We start from the raw sequence: 16,621 nt of genomic DNA on the forward strand, positions 1-16,621 counted from the left end.
GTACACGGGGCATCATTTCAAAGTTTTCAGATGACACGAAACTCAGAAATGTCACATACAGAGAGAAGGGTTATAGCAGGAGAGAGACACAAATGGGCAAAGGTATCTTTTAATCACACAGAAGTGTGAAGTTATTCATTTGGCTCCGCACATTAAAAAGGATGCCAAGCCTTTGAGAGGGCACAAAGGAACTTTACCAGAACAGCATCAGAGAGGAGGAACATCCACTACCTGGAGAGACCAGTAAAGCTGAAATTGTTTTCCTTTAGAGCAGCGAACTGTTCTCAAAGCTATGAATGATTTACGTAGAATAAATAAGGAACAACTGTTTCCAGTGGCAGAAGGGTTGATAACCAGGAGACATATATTTAGGTGATTGGAAAAGGATCCCGAGGCCGCTTGCAGAAAAGTGTTTTTCACACAGGAAATGATTATGATCTGGAACACGTTGTCTGAAAAGGTGATGCAAGCTAATTCAATAATAACTTTCAAAAAGGGAATTGGGCAAATACTGCTACCCTCACTTTGTATATCTGATGTGTTCCTAAAAACATTGTACTCAATGAAAATATGCAAAAGGAAAATCACTTTTCCAGAACAAAGAATGTGACAAAGATGGGTTGTATTCCTGTCCTATCATTTATACATTTAAAAACTACAGGCTGCCGTGAACTTAACTGGCCCAAAAATCCTCTTTCAAATTACTAACTTACTATTTTTAATAACTTACTATTCCTGCTACTTAGCTTATTACATCCCACTTTCACGCTCAATCCCTACTCATTCCCTCTTGCTCTCTCCCACTCGCTGCCCCTCCTGAACCACTCACGCCCTCCTGCTCACTGCTTCCCTCTCCTGATCCCCTCCCTCTCCTCCCTGCCTCTCTCCTTCCCCTTTGCTGCTTCCCTTTCACTGCCCCTCTCCCGAGCTCTCACCCACAGTGGATGAAGCTCAAGGCAGAGAGGGGCAGCAAACAGGGAGCGAGGTGATAAGCAAAGTGATGAGTTGGAGAGAGTGAAGGGGTCAAAATAGGGAAGCAATGACCAGGGCCATCACTTCCAAGAGTGTGGAGCAGCGAACTCGCGAGGCTGTGGGGGGTTTAGGGTGGGGAAGCAGCGACCAGGAGCCAATTGGAAAAGGGGAGCAGAATGCGGGAGAGGATTGGGAGGGGAAAGTGGTAAGCGGGATAGCACGAGGGAGTCAGGATAGGTGATGAGAAATGTAGTGATGTGTTTAAAGCAGACTGAACATGAATAGTTACAGCACAATTCTTGGAGCTTGCACAATAGTGGCACTTAAATAAAATGGTAGGAGCTCTTTTCAGGTAAGTTTCATTGTTTATTTTTATATTTTTAATTTAGAGTACCCAATTCTTTTTTCCCAATTAAGGAACAATTTAGTGTGACCAATCCACCTACCCTGCACATCTTTGTTGGGGTGAGACCCATGCAGACACGGAGAGAATGTGCAAACACCACACGGACAGTGACCCGGGGCTGGGATCGAACCCGGGTCCTCGGCGCCTTAAGGCAGCAGTGCTAACCACTGTTAATAAGTACCGTTATTTACAAACTGCATGAAAATGTGCTATTCGGAATCACTTTCATTAGGGAATACCTAGAATTCAAAAGGAAATTTACAGGGCTGTGAGAATGCAACAAATCACATCATGTCAGTATCACCACAATGGACTGAATGGCCTCCGTCTATGTTGTATCATCATTATCTGTCCATCTCAGAGATGATGGACTGTACGCAGGTTTTATGTCATTCTAACATTGTCCATTGAGGCTAATTTGTGAGTGGCAGCCCCTTCTTCAGCTGGCACAGATTAATAACCTTGGCCCACAATTTGTTCCTTCCAGTAGGCTCTACTTTCTGACCATTTATTTTGTCCTCTCCTTTTTCCACACCCTTCCTGATTGTTTGATTGTGTTGTATTGTTCTGTGATTCTTCCATGAGGTGAATGTTAAAGATAGGCAAGTGGCTGGAATGGGCTGATGGATGGCAGATGACATTCAATGTGGAGAAGTGTGAGGTGATGTATTTTGGTTGGACGAATATGGAGGGGCAATATATATAAGGAGTGAAATTCTTAAAGGGGTGGAGGAGCAGAGTGATCTGGGTGCCAATGGGCATAGATCATTGAGAGAGCAGGTGATAAAACATCGAAGGCCAGATTCTCCCTCCAGCGACGACGGTCTTGCAAGTGGGCGGAGAATCGCGCATAAGCCAAAAATCTTGGCCAGCGCCAGGCGCCCAACAGAATGCCATGCTCCAGTGCCTCAACAGTGGCGTGAATGCATTCTACTTCGCATGTACAGTAAACATCGTCGGCATATCAGGAACAGGCCCGTATTCGCGCGTGCTAGCCCAATAAGGGATCATGAATTGCTCCGGGGCTGGCGGCAGTATATTGTCATGGAAGTCCACCGATTCAGTCCCTGCATCAACACTGAGTTTCTGAGATGGAGAATCCTGCCCATAGCATTCTGTATAAAATACAGGAGCAAGGTGGTTATGCTGAATATATACAAGACATATAGAGGGTGGCACTGCTGCCTCACAGCACCAGAGACCTGGGTTCAGTTCCAGCCTTGGTTAACTGTGTGGAGTTTGCATGTTACATAGAATTTACAGTGCAGACGGAGGCCATTTGGCCGATCGAGTCTGCCCCGGCTCTTGGAAAGAACACCCTACCCCTACCAAGGTCAACACCTCCACCCTATCCCCATAACTCAGTAACCCCACCCAACACTAAGGGCAATTTTGGACACTAAGGGCAATTTATCATGGCCAATCCACCTAACCCGCACATCTTTGGACTGTGGGAGGAAACCGGAGCACCTGGAGGAAACCCACGCACACACGGGGAGGATGTGCAGACTCCGCACAGACAGTGACCCAAGCCGGAATCGAACCTGGGACCCTGGAGCTGTGAAGCGATTGTGCTATCCACAATGCTACCATGCTGCCCATTGCTGTTCTCCCCGTGTCTGCGTGGGTCTCCTTCAGGTTCTCTGGTTTCCTCCTACAGTCCAAAGCCGGGTGGGATGCACCCTGGATAGGGTGCTCTTTTAGAGGGTCAGTGCAGATTCGATGGGCTGAATAACCTCGTTCTGCTCTATAGGGATTCTATGACACTAGTTAGCCCTCGGCTGGGGGATTGTGCACAGTTCTGGGTGTCACGTTATAGGGAGGATGTGAACGCCTTGGAGAGAGAGCAGATGAGGTTTACAAGAATGTTGCCAGGGACCAGAAACCAGTTCTGAGGATAGACTAAGAGGAGATTTGATAAGATGTTCCAAATCACGAGGGACAGAGAAAATAGGGAGAAACTGTTCCCACTTGTAAAAGGATCGAGAATGAAAGGCACACAGACACAGTCACAACCCTGTTACCGGTACTTCACTGCGGGTGACAACTTTGAGAAGTGGTTAGGGACGAGTTGAGTGTAGCAATGGAAGCCCCTGGCTCACCTTTCAGTGGAAGAGATCGGCTTTTGTGGCTTGACCACCCCCACCCCTCCGTTGCGGTCGTCAATTTCCAAAATGTTGTTCAAATGCCAGTGTCCATTTGGGCTGCTGTGTTTTGGGGTCTGTTGTGGTGGCGGTGGTGATGGGGTGGGGGGGGGGGGGGGTCGCTGGGGGGGGGGGGGGGGGGGGGGGTGCAACAGCAGGGTGCCAGACGTGAGACACTTTCTCATCGCTGACCGATGTATCCTCTGCTGCCTGGGTCGACACAGGTGTTGTATTCCGCCCCCCACCCCCTGTGGAGCAGAACGCAGGGAGCTTCTGTCAGTGAAATTGATCGCATGTCCATTTCCACACTGGCTGCGCGCCATGATCAGGATGACAAGTGTCCTCAGGGAATGTACTGAGGCTGCAGTGGGGGAAGGCAGGGGAGAGGGAGGGTGGGGGGGGGGGGGGGTTGCCTTACACCCTGGCTGGCATCCTGATATCTGCTTACCCGCACTCCAGCGAATGCGATCGGCCAGATAGATAGTGCAGGCTCAGGAGGTGTTACTGGGCTGTCCTGGGGTGGAGTTTCCAACTTGTTGCTGCCTATGTGTGTGAGACAGAGGAAGGGACCTCTCTCAAATCACCTCCCCCACAACGAGCAAGCGACACCTCTGTAAACCATCCGCGCCTGTAACTGTAAACCCACCTCCTCCACCTGCCGCCTCCGACACAGAAAAGCTGCCACGCCGACCCTTGCTGTTTGTTTTTATTTATAATTTGAAACGAAGGCTGGCTGGGGAGGTGGGTGGGGAGTGGACTCGAAGGGGTCGTGACCCGTGGGGCTGTCATTCTCCCAGTCAATGACTAACTACCTGTGAAGAGAAGAGAGAGAAAAAAACACCTTTGGACTGGGACCAGAGTCCAGAGGCGGGGGGCATGAAGAAGTCGGTGTTGCACTGACTGCTGCTCAGGAAGACCCAGTTGCTTGGCAAACAATGCTGAGGGCATTGCGTGCAGGAAATCTCAGAGCAGGCAGCCAGCCAAGCAGGAGTGAGAGTCAGTGAGTGACAGGCTGAGCACACAGGTTATCACTGTGCTGTGTGTGCGGTGCCTCATCATTGCACCTTTCTCTGTGCACACTCCCTCCCCAGCTTGTGCCCAGCAGGAAAGACATTGTGAAGTCCAGGCTTGAGAATTTAAACAGAAAGTTCACCCCCCCCCCCCCCCCCATTGGACAGGGAAGGGGGAGATGAAGGATGTACCCGGCGCTCACAGCCCAGCCTGGCTGCTCCTGGCTGCGGCCGCCTTGCAGACCGTGTCCCGGGTGGACTTGGCCGAGGCGGCCACCGCCGTGGTCAACGTGACCCACTTCTCGCCGGCCCACAACCGCACGGTCAGCAGCAGCGTGCCGGCCATCTACGGGAGCAGCTCGCCGGTCAGAGGGGCCCGGGGCGTGATCGGCATCCCCGATTCTCAGGACGCCCTCGCCTGCCACCGCAACATCGACTTCAGCGCCCGGGAGAGCCCCTGGATCGCTCTGATCGCCAGAGGCAACTGCACCTTCGCGCGGAAGATCAGCAACGCCAGGGGAAGGGGGTCGGCTGCTGTGGTCATCTTCAATGAGGCCGGGAAAGGCAACAGGACCGATCCTTTTTCTCATACTGGTAAGGACAACGGCGCTATCCTGTCCACCCCAGTGTTTGTTTGTTAGGCGGGGGGTGGGAGGGGGTGGCATGGATGAGATGGTCAGGGAGTTGGACAATTCTATTTGGTGGAACTTTGATGTAAAGTGGCAGTTTCCGCGTCTGACTGTTGAGTGTTGCCCCCCAAACCCATCAGGGAAATCCCACATTCCCAATCTTGTCCAGAATTTAGAATCCCTACAATGCAGAAGGAGGCCATTCGGCCCGTCGAGTCTACACCCGGCCCTCTGGTCAGTAGTTGTTGAGTTATTTGGTCCTCCCTCCACCTGCCCCTCCTTCCTCTCCTGGGGGCTGTGATCCTTCGCCATGGGGAAAGAGGGAATATTCGGCCCCTTGCTCCTGTTGACCCATTCATTCTGGGTACAGCTAGCTTGCGTCTCACCCCCATTTCCACCTCCCCCCCCCCCCCATTGGCAGCTTCACTGACGTATGTTCAGTGTTCTTTTTAATTTAGAGTATCCAATGCTTTTTTTTTTCAATTAAGGGGCAATTTAGCACGGCCAATCCACCTACCCTGCCCGTCTTTGGGTTGTGGGGGTGAGACCCACGCAGACACAGGAAGAATGTGCAAACTCCACACGGACAGTGACAAGGTCAGCAGGGTAGCATGGTGGTTAGCATAAATGCTTCACAGCTCTAAGGTCCCAGGTTCGATTCCCGGCTGGGTCACTGTCTGTGTGGAGTCTGCACGTCCTCCCCCTGTGTGCGTGGGTTTTCTCCGGGTGCTCCGGTTTCCTCCCACAGTCCAAAGATGTGCGGGTTAGGTGGATTGGCCATGCTAAATTGCCCGTAGTGTCCTAATAAAAGTAAGGTTAAGGGGGGGGTTGTTGGGTTACGGGTATAGGGTGGATACGTGGGTTTGAGTAGGGTGATCATGGCTCGGCACAACATTGAGGGCTGAAGGGCCTGTTCTGTGCTGTACTGTTCTATGTTCTAGGTGTCGGGATCAAACCTGGGTCCTCGGCACCGTGAGGAAGCAGTGCTAACCACGGCACCACCATACCGCCCCATGTGTACAGAGTTAAGTGGCGTGAGACTTAGAGTCCTCAGAGCTGATTGGTCCCCCAAGTTCTATTTTCACCCCAGCATCCACTCACAGCAGGGGTTCACAGACCTGAGCCAGCAGGAGGAGTGTGTCTGACTTTCCGACACTTCGCACCGGGACACTTCGGCAAATTGTAGAACTACCATTGTCTCTGCCTGGCTCAGAGACCCACATACAAACCCACAGCGCTCCTGAGCTGTCTGGGGTATCCATTCACCAGCAGAATGAGTTAAACTATCAGGGCTGCCGGATTCTAATTTGAACATTACCCGCTGGATTTTATTCCGTTTTGGATTGTGTATTTACTTTAACAGGAGCTGTCAAAGTGCTCGGTGTTGTGATGGTGGCAGTGCTATTCCCAGAAGATTATTCGAGACTGCTGTGTTAGTTTGATAGTAGGAGACCTGCCAGTTTATTTACTGGGGAATTTACATCTTGCAAAGCTAAACCCTCCCCCTACTGGTATGTACACAGAAAGGCGCTCGCCCACTCACCTTCGCCAGGAACCCTGACCTCATCGAATGCCGGACTCAGGATATACAGGCACAGCGGATGGGTGCCTGTCCCAGCAACATGGGATGTCCAGTCTTCCTTAACAGTAGTATTGGACCCAATGGCAGACTCTAGAATTGGCCTCAGAGTCTTGCCTTCGACTAACCTTGGGACCTTTCGTTATCTTAAAAGGTGTTATATAAATGTAAGTCCCTGTTGCCCATGATCTAATTTACACCAAGTCCTGTTCACCCAGCACCCCTGTGCTCACTAACCTCCAGTGGTTTGTGATCAAGCAATGCTTCAGTTCTAACATTCTCATCTTTGCTTTCAAATCCCTCCATGGCCTTGCCCTGTCCTGCCATCCACCCCCCCCCCCACCCCCCCCACCCCCACCGCCCCAGCCTCTCAACCTCTTGACCAAATTTCCAATTCAAACCTCTTATTCCTCCACCATTCCTCCCATCCATTTTAATTGCTCCATTACTAGTGGCCATGCCTTCAGCTAACTAGATCGTAAACTGTGGCAGTGTTTTTCAATCTTTCTTTCGTGGGACTGACTTTTACCAACCAGTTGACCTTCGTGGCTGACCTTAGTGGCCCACGCAGGCCGACCTCCACAACACATTATTTTTCCTTACCTTTAATCCGACAGGTGAGCCTGTTTGGTCCTCATGATCTCACTTTAATCAGGTTCACAGGAGGAGAGGGTTATGCGCATTTCGGGTACAGAGTTCAGCCGGTTCCTTTGTGCTGTCTTCATCTTTGTGAGGACAGAAAATACCATCTCACACATGTAGGTCACTGCGAAGGACAATAGCATCAAAATGCTTGTTTTACTCAGCATTGGATAGGAGGTGAGGAACAGGAGAGGAGAGGTCACCCTGTTGGGAGTTGTCTATAGACCTCCGAATAGTTCCAGAGATGTAGAGGAAAGGATAGCAAAGATGATTCTCGACAGGAGCAAGAGTAACAGGGTAGTTGTTATGGGGACTTTAACTTTCCAAATATTGACTGGAAATACTATAGTTCGAGTACTATAGATGGGTCAGTTTTTGTGCAGTGTGTGCAGGAGGGTTTTCTGACACAGTATGTAGACAGGCCAACAAGGGGTGAAGCCACATTGGATTTGGTACTGGGTAATGAACCCGGCCAGGTGTTAGATTTAGATGTAGGTGAACACTTTGGTGATAGTGATCACAATTCGGTTATGTTTACTTTAGCAATGGGCAGGGATAGGTATATACCGCAAGGCAAGAATTATAGCTGGGCGAAAGGCAATTATGATGCTATTCGGCAAGATTTAGGATGTATAGGATGGGGAAGGAAACTGCAGGGGATGTGTACAATCGAAATGTGGAGCTTTTTCAAGGAACAGCTACTGCGTGTCCTTGATAAGTATGTACCTGTCAGGCAGGGAGCAAGTTGTCGAGCAAGGGAACCGTGGTTTACTAAGGAAGTTGAAGCACTTGTCAAGAGGAAGAAGAAGGCTTATGTTAGGATGAGACATGAAGGCTCAGTTAGGGCACTTGAGAGTTACAAGTTAGCCAGGAAGGACCTAAAGGGAGAGTTAAGAAGAGCGAGGAGAGGACACGAAAAGTCGTTGGCGGATAGGATCAAGGAAAACCCTAAGGCTTTCTATAGGTATATCAGGAACAAAAGAATGACTAGAGTAAGATTAGGGCCAATCAAGGATAGTAGTGGAAAGTTGTGTGTGGAATCAGAGGAGATAGTGGAAGCGTTAAATGGATATTTTTCGTCAGTGTCTACACAGGAGAAAGACAATGTTGTCGAGGAGAATACTCAGGTACAGTCAACCAGGCTAGATGGGATTGAGGTTCACAAGGAGGAGGTGTTAGCAATTTTGGAAAGTGTAAAATAGATAAGTCTCCTGGGCCAGATGGGATTTATCCTAGGATTCTCCGGGAAGCCAGGGAGGAGATTGCAGAGCCTTTGTCCTTGATCTTTATGTCGTCTTTGTCGACAGGAATAGTGCCCGGAAGACTGGAGGATAGCAAATGCTGTCCCCTTGTTCAAGAAGGGGAGTAGAGACAACCCTAGTAATTATAGACCTGTGAGCCTTACTTCGGTTGTGGGTAAAATGTTGGAAAAGGTTATAAGAGATAGGGTTTATAATCATCTTGAAAAGAACAACTTGATTAGCGATACTCAACATGGTTTTGTGAAGGGTAGGTCATGCCTCACAAACCAATTGAGTTTTTTGAGAAGGTGACCAAACAGGTGGATGAGGGTAAAGCAGTTGATGTGGTGTATATGGATTTCAGTAAGGCATTTGATAAGGTTCCCCGCGGTACGCTATTGCAGAAAATACAGAAGTATTGGATTGAAGGTGATTTAGTGGTTTGGATCAGTAATTGGCTAGCTGAAAGAAGACAGAGGGTGGTGGTTGATGTCAAATGTTCATCCTGGAGTTCAGTTACTAGTGGTGTACCGCAAGGATCTGTTTTGGGGCCACTGCTGTTTGTCATTTTTATAAATGACCTGGAAGAGGGTGTAGAAGGGTGGGTTAGTAAATTTGCTGATGACACTTGTGATTTGAGGTTCAGTTTGTTTAGAATTGAAAAGATGTCTGCAACATAAGACACAGTTAGCGTCCAACTCTAATGTGCCAGTACTTTCCTGCATATAACACACATGGGTTTTGCATCCTGATTTGCATTGGCACAATTAACAAAGCCATACCTCAAAAAATCACCTTTATATGGCTTTAATCTCCATTTCAGTTTCTTCTAAAAGGGTTGTGTACCAGAGGCCCTGTTGCAGCTCACACCAGCACTGCTTTGCCCTGATGTGGACTCTCCTGTGCAGCTCTTTCCGCCTGATTCAGTTGTGAGATCCTGGTCTGTTTGTGTCTCTGTCTTTTCCTTATTACAGTTTTTCACAGTCCTGTTGCTTGTTTGCTGGTAGTTACAAAATGGAGGAATCCCTCCTCCATGATTTTGTTTTGTGCCGAAAGCACGAATGTACAGGGCACGTGATGCCAGTGTACATGCCGAGCCCGTGTTGTACTCTCTGCCGCCTCTTGTAGTGGGAAGACTCCATCGTTCCTATTTAAAGGTCGAAGCCAACATTCTTGAAAGCCAATCACGGCCGTTGGGCGTCTCTCCCACGATACAGAACGCCGTGACTGATCACTCTGCGATCCTGCCGATACCTGCCTCCGACCCACCCGCAGGTCATGACCCACAGTTTGAAAAACCCTGAACTACGGAATTCCCTCCATAAACTGCTGCATCCCTCTGAGGCACTCCTGAAAATCTACCTCTTTGTTTTTGGTCACCTGCCCGAACCTCTCCCTATTTGAGTCAGTGTCAAACTTTTTCAGAGCATTTCTGTAAAGCACTTTGTGACATTCAAATACAATAAACATGCTAAATAAGTACAGGCTGTTGGCAGATTTCTGTGCCAGCCTTGGTACAAGGTTGCCCCCTGTTCCCTGATAGTGGTACTGGTTAATCACATGGCTTCCACTTTCAGCAGGTGAGTCTAAGCAGTTTTGGAGTGCAAAGGATCCGCCCTTTTTCCAAAAAGGGGGTTTTCTTTGTGACCCCTTTGCTGCTTTAGGAAAACCCGCTTTTCCAAATTTGGACTCATTTGCGTGACTTGCAGCACATTGCATTTGCTTGCTCCAAAGTACGCAATCTGTAGGGTTGGTGGGGAGGGCTAGCACCCAGGAAGAGAGCTAGCAGGAATTCTGCTGGAAGGCTTCTTCCTGCCAATGAGTGCTTTTCCTCTTACATTAGCAGGCAGGAGCGATAGGTTCATTACAGCACTGCAGGAGGCCATTCAGCCCATTGGGTCCATGCTGGACTGACCACCAAACATCAACTCATCCAAAATTGATTGGTGCCCAGTGTAAAAGCGTTTTGCCAATTTCTACACCCACTACCCCCACCCACTCTGATAGTACCTTTGTTTGCCAGAAGTCCTGAAGATTTTCGAAGCTTTAATGCCCCGATTTGATTGTGTGATGTGTGTGAACAACTGTGGGAACTGGTGAATAATGTTGTTTTATAGGTAGATTAATGGGAAGTGCAGATGGAAATATACTTCAACAAATAACAAACTTGGTCCATAAGTAGTCATTTAAAAAAAGTTGTCTTCCAATTTCCTTGTGCATGTCTGGGTGAGAGATACGAACAACATAAATTGAGTCATAGCAAGTTTTGAACTGAACTTACATTTTCAGATTGGAAAAGTTACATCGTGAGGGGCGAGGAATTTAATTCCTTGCATTGGTCATGGTGGGCTGTATATTTCTCTCATCTCCTCTACATAGTTGCAGGGGGGGAATAAAACAAACTAGTGCTGATGTTGGAAATCAGAGTAGCCTCCGCGTAACCTCTGCAACACCAGGTTAAAGTCCAACAGGTTTGTTGCGAATTGCCAACTTTCGGAGCGCAGCTTGTTCATCAGGCGAATGAAAGAGCTGCGCTCCGAAAGCTAGTGATTTGAATCAAACCTATTGGACTTTAAGATGGTGTTGTAAGACTTCTTACTGTGCCCACCCCAAGTCCAACGCTGGCATCTCCACATCATAACCTCTGCAAGGTAGAGGTCCCTTCACCCAACACCATCAGCACCACCCTCATGGACAGGTTTCATAAGAATATTGGGGTTGCATTTTGCTTAGGAAACAAATTTCAGCCTCTTTGAAAATAAGGAACACCAGACACCCAATTTCGTACAGGAATGTTAAATATACAAAAAAGTATGCTCTTTCAGAAGTGGAAAATGTGGAAGATAGACTGCATTGAAAAAATTAGGAATTTCCTCATTTGTCTAATCTCGAACCTCCAAGTAAACAGACAAAATATCCTAAAATGGTACAGTTAGGATTTAATAGGACAGTATGTTGATGCACCAGCAGTATAAAAGTGTTCATTATTTTTGAAGCTCCATTGATCCGCTCATAGGGATCTACACGATCCGAAACTTGCGTTGTCTATCGATGCCATGTTAAAATCTTTTCGAACTTCATAAGCGGTGCTTGCGCGAATCCTGGGGATCAAATGGGAGGACAGCCAGACCATCGCTAATCTCCTCCATGAAACTGCGCCTACCAGCAACGAAGCCCTACTCCTGCAAGACCAACTCCCATCAAAGGGCCATTGCATCCGGCTGCACAGAAGCCACCTTCTTTGGCAGGTTCTCTTCTTCCAGCTCTCCGTTGCCCAACGCTCTAAGGGTGGCCAAAGGAATCGCTATCAGGATTCGCTCAAGGCCGTCCTAAAGCATGGAGGCATCAACACTACTGTCTGGGAGGAGAAGACTGTGGAACACTCGGCATGGCCCCACCTGTACTTCGAGGCACAAGCCGCTTCGAGACTCAGCAACTTGGCAACAAGGCAGAATGGCCACGGGAGAGGAAGGAGAGGGAAGCCAACCTGGGGCTGCGAATTCCACTCTTTCCTGCGCAGGAACATGACCCCATTGTGGAAGAACCTCTGGCTGCAGAATTTGGCTCCTCAGTCACCTGAAGGCTTTCCAAGTCTGACAGACGCCATCCTCGATTTCAAGGGAGCGCCATTGCCAACCAGGACAAGATCCCATAGGGTTATTATGGAAGCAGGGGAGTTATCCCAGTGTCCGATTATGTATATATCCTCTAACCAACATCACAAAGTCAAATTCTCTCATTGCTGATTCTGGGAACTGGCCGTGTGAAAATTGGCTGCTTCATTTCCCTACATTACAATGGTGACTACGTTTTAAGTTATTTCATTGGTTGTGAAATGTGCTATTTTTTCCCTTCTTTCTTTCTCTCCTTCTTTCCTTCCTTGCCTTCTTTGTTCATTCTCATCTTGGTCTTGGTCTCTTGGTCTGTAGCATTGTAGGTAACAGATGAGGAACATATCAGCCCTGACAGAATGGCGGAGCAGACTCGATGGGCTCAATGGCCTAATTCTGTGCCTATATCTTACGAACCGTCCTTCCTTCCTTCTCACCTTCATTCTCTCCTTTCTATCTTTTCTACCTTTTTCAGTTCTACATTAGTGCTTCCTAATAGTCATGCGCATTATTCTGTGAAGTGCTCTTGTAGATAGAACAAAGATGAACTTGAAATAAATGTGTTGCTTATTTGAACTTGAATAGTGCCAGAGGACTGGAGGATAGCAAATGTGGTCCCTTTGTTCAAGAAGGGGAGTAGAGATAACCCCGGTAACTATAGGCCGGTGAGCCTCACGTCTGTTGTGGGTAACGTCTTGGAGAGGATTATAAGAGATGCGATTTATAATCATCTAGATAGGAATAATATGATTAGGGATAGTCAGCATGGTTTTGTGAAGGGTAGGTCATGCCTCACAAACCTTATCGAGTTCTTTGAGAAGGTGACTGAACAGGTAGACGAGGGTAGAGCAGTTGATGTGGTGTATATGGATTTCAGTAAAGCGTTTGATAAGGTTCCCCATGGTCGGCTATTGCAGAAAATACGGAGGCTGGAGATTGAGGGTGATCTAGAGATGTGGATCAGAAATTGGCTAGTTGAAAGAAGACAGAGGGTGGTGGTTGATGGCAAATGTTCAGAATGGAGTTCAGTTACGAGTGGCGTACCACAAGGATCTGTTCTGGGGCCGTTGCTGTTTGTCATTTTTATAAATGACCTAGAGGAGGGCGCAGAAGTTTGGTTGAGTAAATTTGCAGACGACACTAAAGTTGGTGGAGTTGTAGACAGTGCGGAAGGATGTTGCAGATTACAGAGGGACATAGATAAGTTGCAGAGCTGGGCTGAGAGGTGGCAAATGGAGTTTAATGTAGAGAAGTGTGAGGTGATTCACTTTGGAAAGAATAACAGGAATGCGGAATATTTGGCTAATGGTAAAATTCTTGGTATTTTGATGAGCAGAGGGATCTCGGTGTCCATGTACATAGATCCCTGAAAGTTGCCACCCAGGTTGATAGGGTTGTGAAGAAGGCCTTTGGTGTGTTGGCCTTTATTGGTAGAGGGATTGAGTTCCGGAGCCATGAGGTCATGTTGCAGCTGTACAAAACTCTGGTACGGCCGCATTTGGAGTATTGCGTACAGTTCTGGTCGCCTCATTATAGGAAGGACGTGGAAGCTTTGGAACGTGTGCAGAGGAGATTTACCAAGATGTTGCCTGGTATGGAGGGAAAATCTTATGAGGCAAGGCTGATGGACTTGAGGTTGTTTTCGTTAGAGAGAAGAAGGTTAAGAGGTGACTTAATAGAGGCATACAAAATGATCAGAGGGTTAGATAGGGTGGACAGTGAGAGCCTTCTCCTGCGGATGGAGGTGGCTAGCATGAGGGGAATAGCCTTAAATTGAGGGGTAATAGATATAGGACAGAGGTCAAAGGTAGGTTTTTTACGCAAAGAGTGGTGAGGCCGTGGAATGCCCTACCTGCAACAGTAGTGAACTTGCCAACATTGAGGGCATTTAAAAGTTTATTGGATAAGCATATGGATGATAATGGCATAGTGTAGGTTAGATGGCCTTTAGTTTTTGACTTCCCATGTCGGGGCAACATCGTGGGCCGAAGGGCCTGTACTGCGCTGTATCGTTCTATGTTCTATGTTCTATAACCGTAGCACAAATAAACAATTTCTATCTTTTCTCGGTGGGCCTTGTCTGGGCCCTACTTTTAAATTGGTCACCATGACAGCACTTTGGGTAGTGTCAGGGTAGAAAACGCATTTTGTGTTTGAAAACAGACAGGTTGGTGATTCATACTTCCTATCACACCAGTGATGACACCTCAACATGTCCAAGGGAAATTGAGGTTATTTGAATTTACTGCTTTCACAAACTGAAAATGAGGCAGCTGACTTCAGTAAATAAACATTATGATCGGATTGTGTGACAGAGATGGGAATGGCAATTTACAGTTCAATGGAACAGATCACATTTCAACAAAGCAGACCTCGAGTGAAATTAATCCATGCGTTTTGGGGATGAGAAGTCAACAGCAGAGAATTGCTGAAAAGATTGGGCTATCATGTTAATTAAAGGTGTTTTCAAACTGCCGTGCAATTCAGAAGATCCGGGAATAGGAATAATCATGGAATCTACGGTACTCCCTGCAAAATCTAACTGGCTGATGGCTAAAGATTGTGACGCAACCCTAATCTCCACAAAACAATCAGAAAAGGGTGCCCAGTTAGATCAATTTTCTGGACTTTGGTAACAATGACTTTTCTACTGACTCAGTCCTAATAAGTAATTATATACCGTATTTGGAAGTCTTTCATAATGAGGGAATGATTATTGTTTATTGAGAAAGAGCCAGAATGAAGGAAACAGAGGACTGATAACCCAATCAAAGTTGGAGAAGATGAAATCCCGAGTCTTAGTGGATTGCATCCGCACATATTAAAAGAGGTTTGCGGCGCAGTGGTTAGCACTAGGACTGTGGCGCTGAGGACCCGGGTTCGAATCCTGGCCCTGGGTCACTGGCCGTGTGAAGTTTGCACATTCTCCCCATGTCTGCGTTGGCTTCACTCCCACAATCCAAAAGATGTGCAGGTTGGGTGGATTGGCCACACTAAATTGCCCCTTAATTGGGGAGAAAAAAATAATTGGGTACTCTAAATTTATTTTTAAAAAGAGGTTTGGGAAGAGATACCAGAGGATTCAAGGCATGGAGCATAAAGGAACCTCAACCAAACTGGAGTCAATGGGAATCAGGGGGGAAACTCTCCGCTGGTTGGAGTCATACCCGGCACAAAGGAAGATGCTTGTCGTTGTCGGAGGTCAATCACCTCAGCTCCAGAACATCACTGCAGGTGTTCCTCAGGTCCAACCAACTTCAGCTGCTTCATTAATGACCTTCTTTTCATCATAAGGTCAGATGTGGGGATGTCCACTGATGATTGCACAATGTTCAGCACCATTTGTGACTCCTCACATTCTGAAACAGTCCATTTCCAAGTGCATCAAGATCTGGACAATACCCGGGCTTTGGCTGAGAAGCGGCAAGTACCATTTGTGCCACACAAGTGCCAGGCAATGACCATCTCCTACAAGAGAGAATCTAACTATTGCTTCTTGACATTCAATGGCATTACCATTGCTGAATACTCCACTAACAGCATCCTGGGAGTGACCATTGATCAGGAACTGAACTGGATTCACCATATAAATACTGTGGCTAGGTTAGAATAGGTTAGAGTCCAGGAATCCTGCAGCGAGTAATTCACCTCCTGGCTCCTCAAATCATGTCCATCATCGACACTGCAGGCGTGTCATGGAATATTCTCCAATTTCCTGGATGAGTGCAGCTCCAACAACACTCAAGGAGCTCGACACCATTCAGGACAAAAAACTGATTGGTACCCCTTCTGCAAACATTGAATCCATCCACCACTGACAAACCGTGTATATCATCTGCAAGATTCAGTGCAAGAGTGACCAAGGCTCCTTTGGCAGCACCTTCCAAACCTGCTACCATCTAGATGGACAAGGGCAGCAGATACATGGAAACACCACCACCTGGTGGTACTGCTCCAAGTCGTTCACCATCCTGAGGGGCATGGACAGGGTGAATAGGGAGCAGCTGTTCCCCTCAGTTGGATGGTCAATCATGAGGGGACAGAAGTTTAAAGTCGGGGCAGAAGGTTTAGGGGGGGATTTGAGGATGTGATGGTCTGGAAAGCAATGCCTGGGAGGGTGGTAGAGGCGGGTTGCCTCACATCCTTGAAAAAGTACCTGGATGAGTACTTGGCATGTCAAAACATTGAAGGCTTTGGGCCAAGTTCTGACAAATGGGATTAGGTAGACAGGTCAGGTGTTTTCCATGCGTTGGTGCAGACTGGATGAGCCGAAGGGTCTGTTCTGTACTGTATTATTCTGTGAATTAGGGATGGGCAATGAGCCAGCAATGCCCACATTCTGTGAATACATTTTTTAAAACACCATAATGTCTTTATAAAAAATCAC

The 16,621-nt window shown here is 47.6% G+C and overlaps 1 protein-coding gene across 1 annotated transcript in view; it reads left to right on the forward strand.

Moving 5' to 3' along the window:
• The first annotated feature begins 4,281 nt into the window (after positions 1-4,281).
• Positions 4,282-16,621, forward strand: part of LOC119951657 (E3 ubiquitin-protein ligase RNF128) — a 139,097-nt gene continuing 126,757 nt past the window's right edge. The window contains exon 1 of the mRNA XM_038774840.1: positions 4,282-5,126. Within this exon, the coding sequence (XP_038630768.1) occupies positions 4,712-5,126 (415 nt within the window). The 5' untranslated portion in view covers positions 4,282-4,711. The remainder of the gene's footprint in view (positions 5,127-16,621) is intronic.

This window comes from Scyliorhinus canicula, chromosome 17 (genome assembly GCF_902713615.1).
Source record: "Scyliorhinus canicula chromosome 17, sScyCan1.1, whole genome shotgun sequence".
Taxonomy (NCBI): Eukaryota; Metazoa; Chordata; class Chondrichthyes; order Carcharhiniformes; family Scyliorhinidae; genus Scyliorhinus; species Scyliorhinus canicula.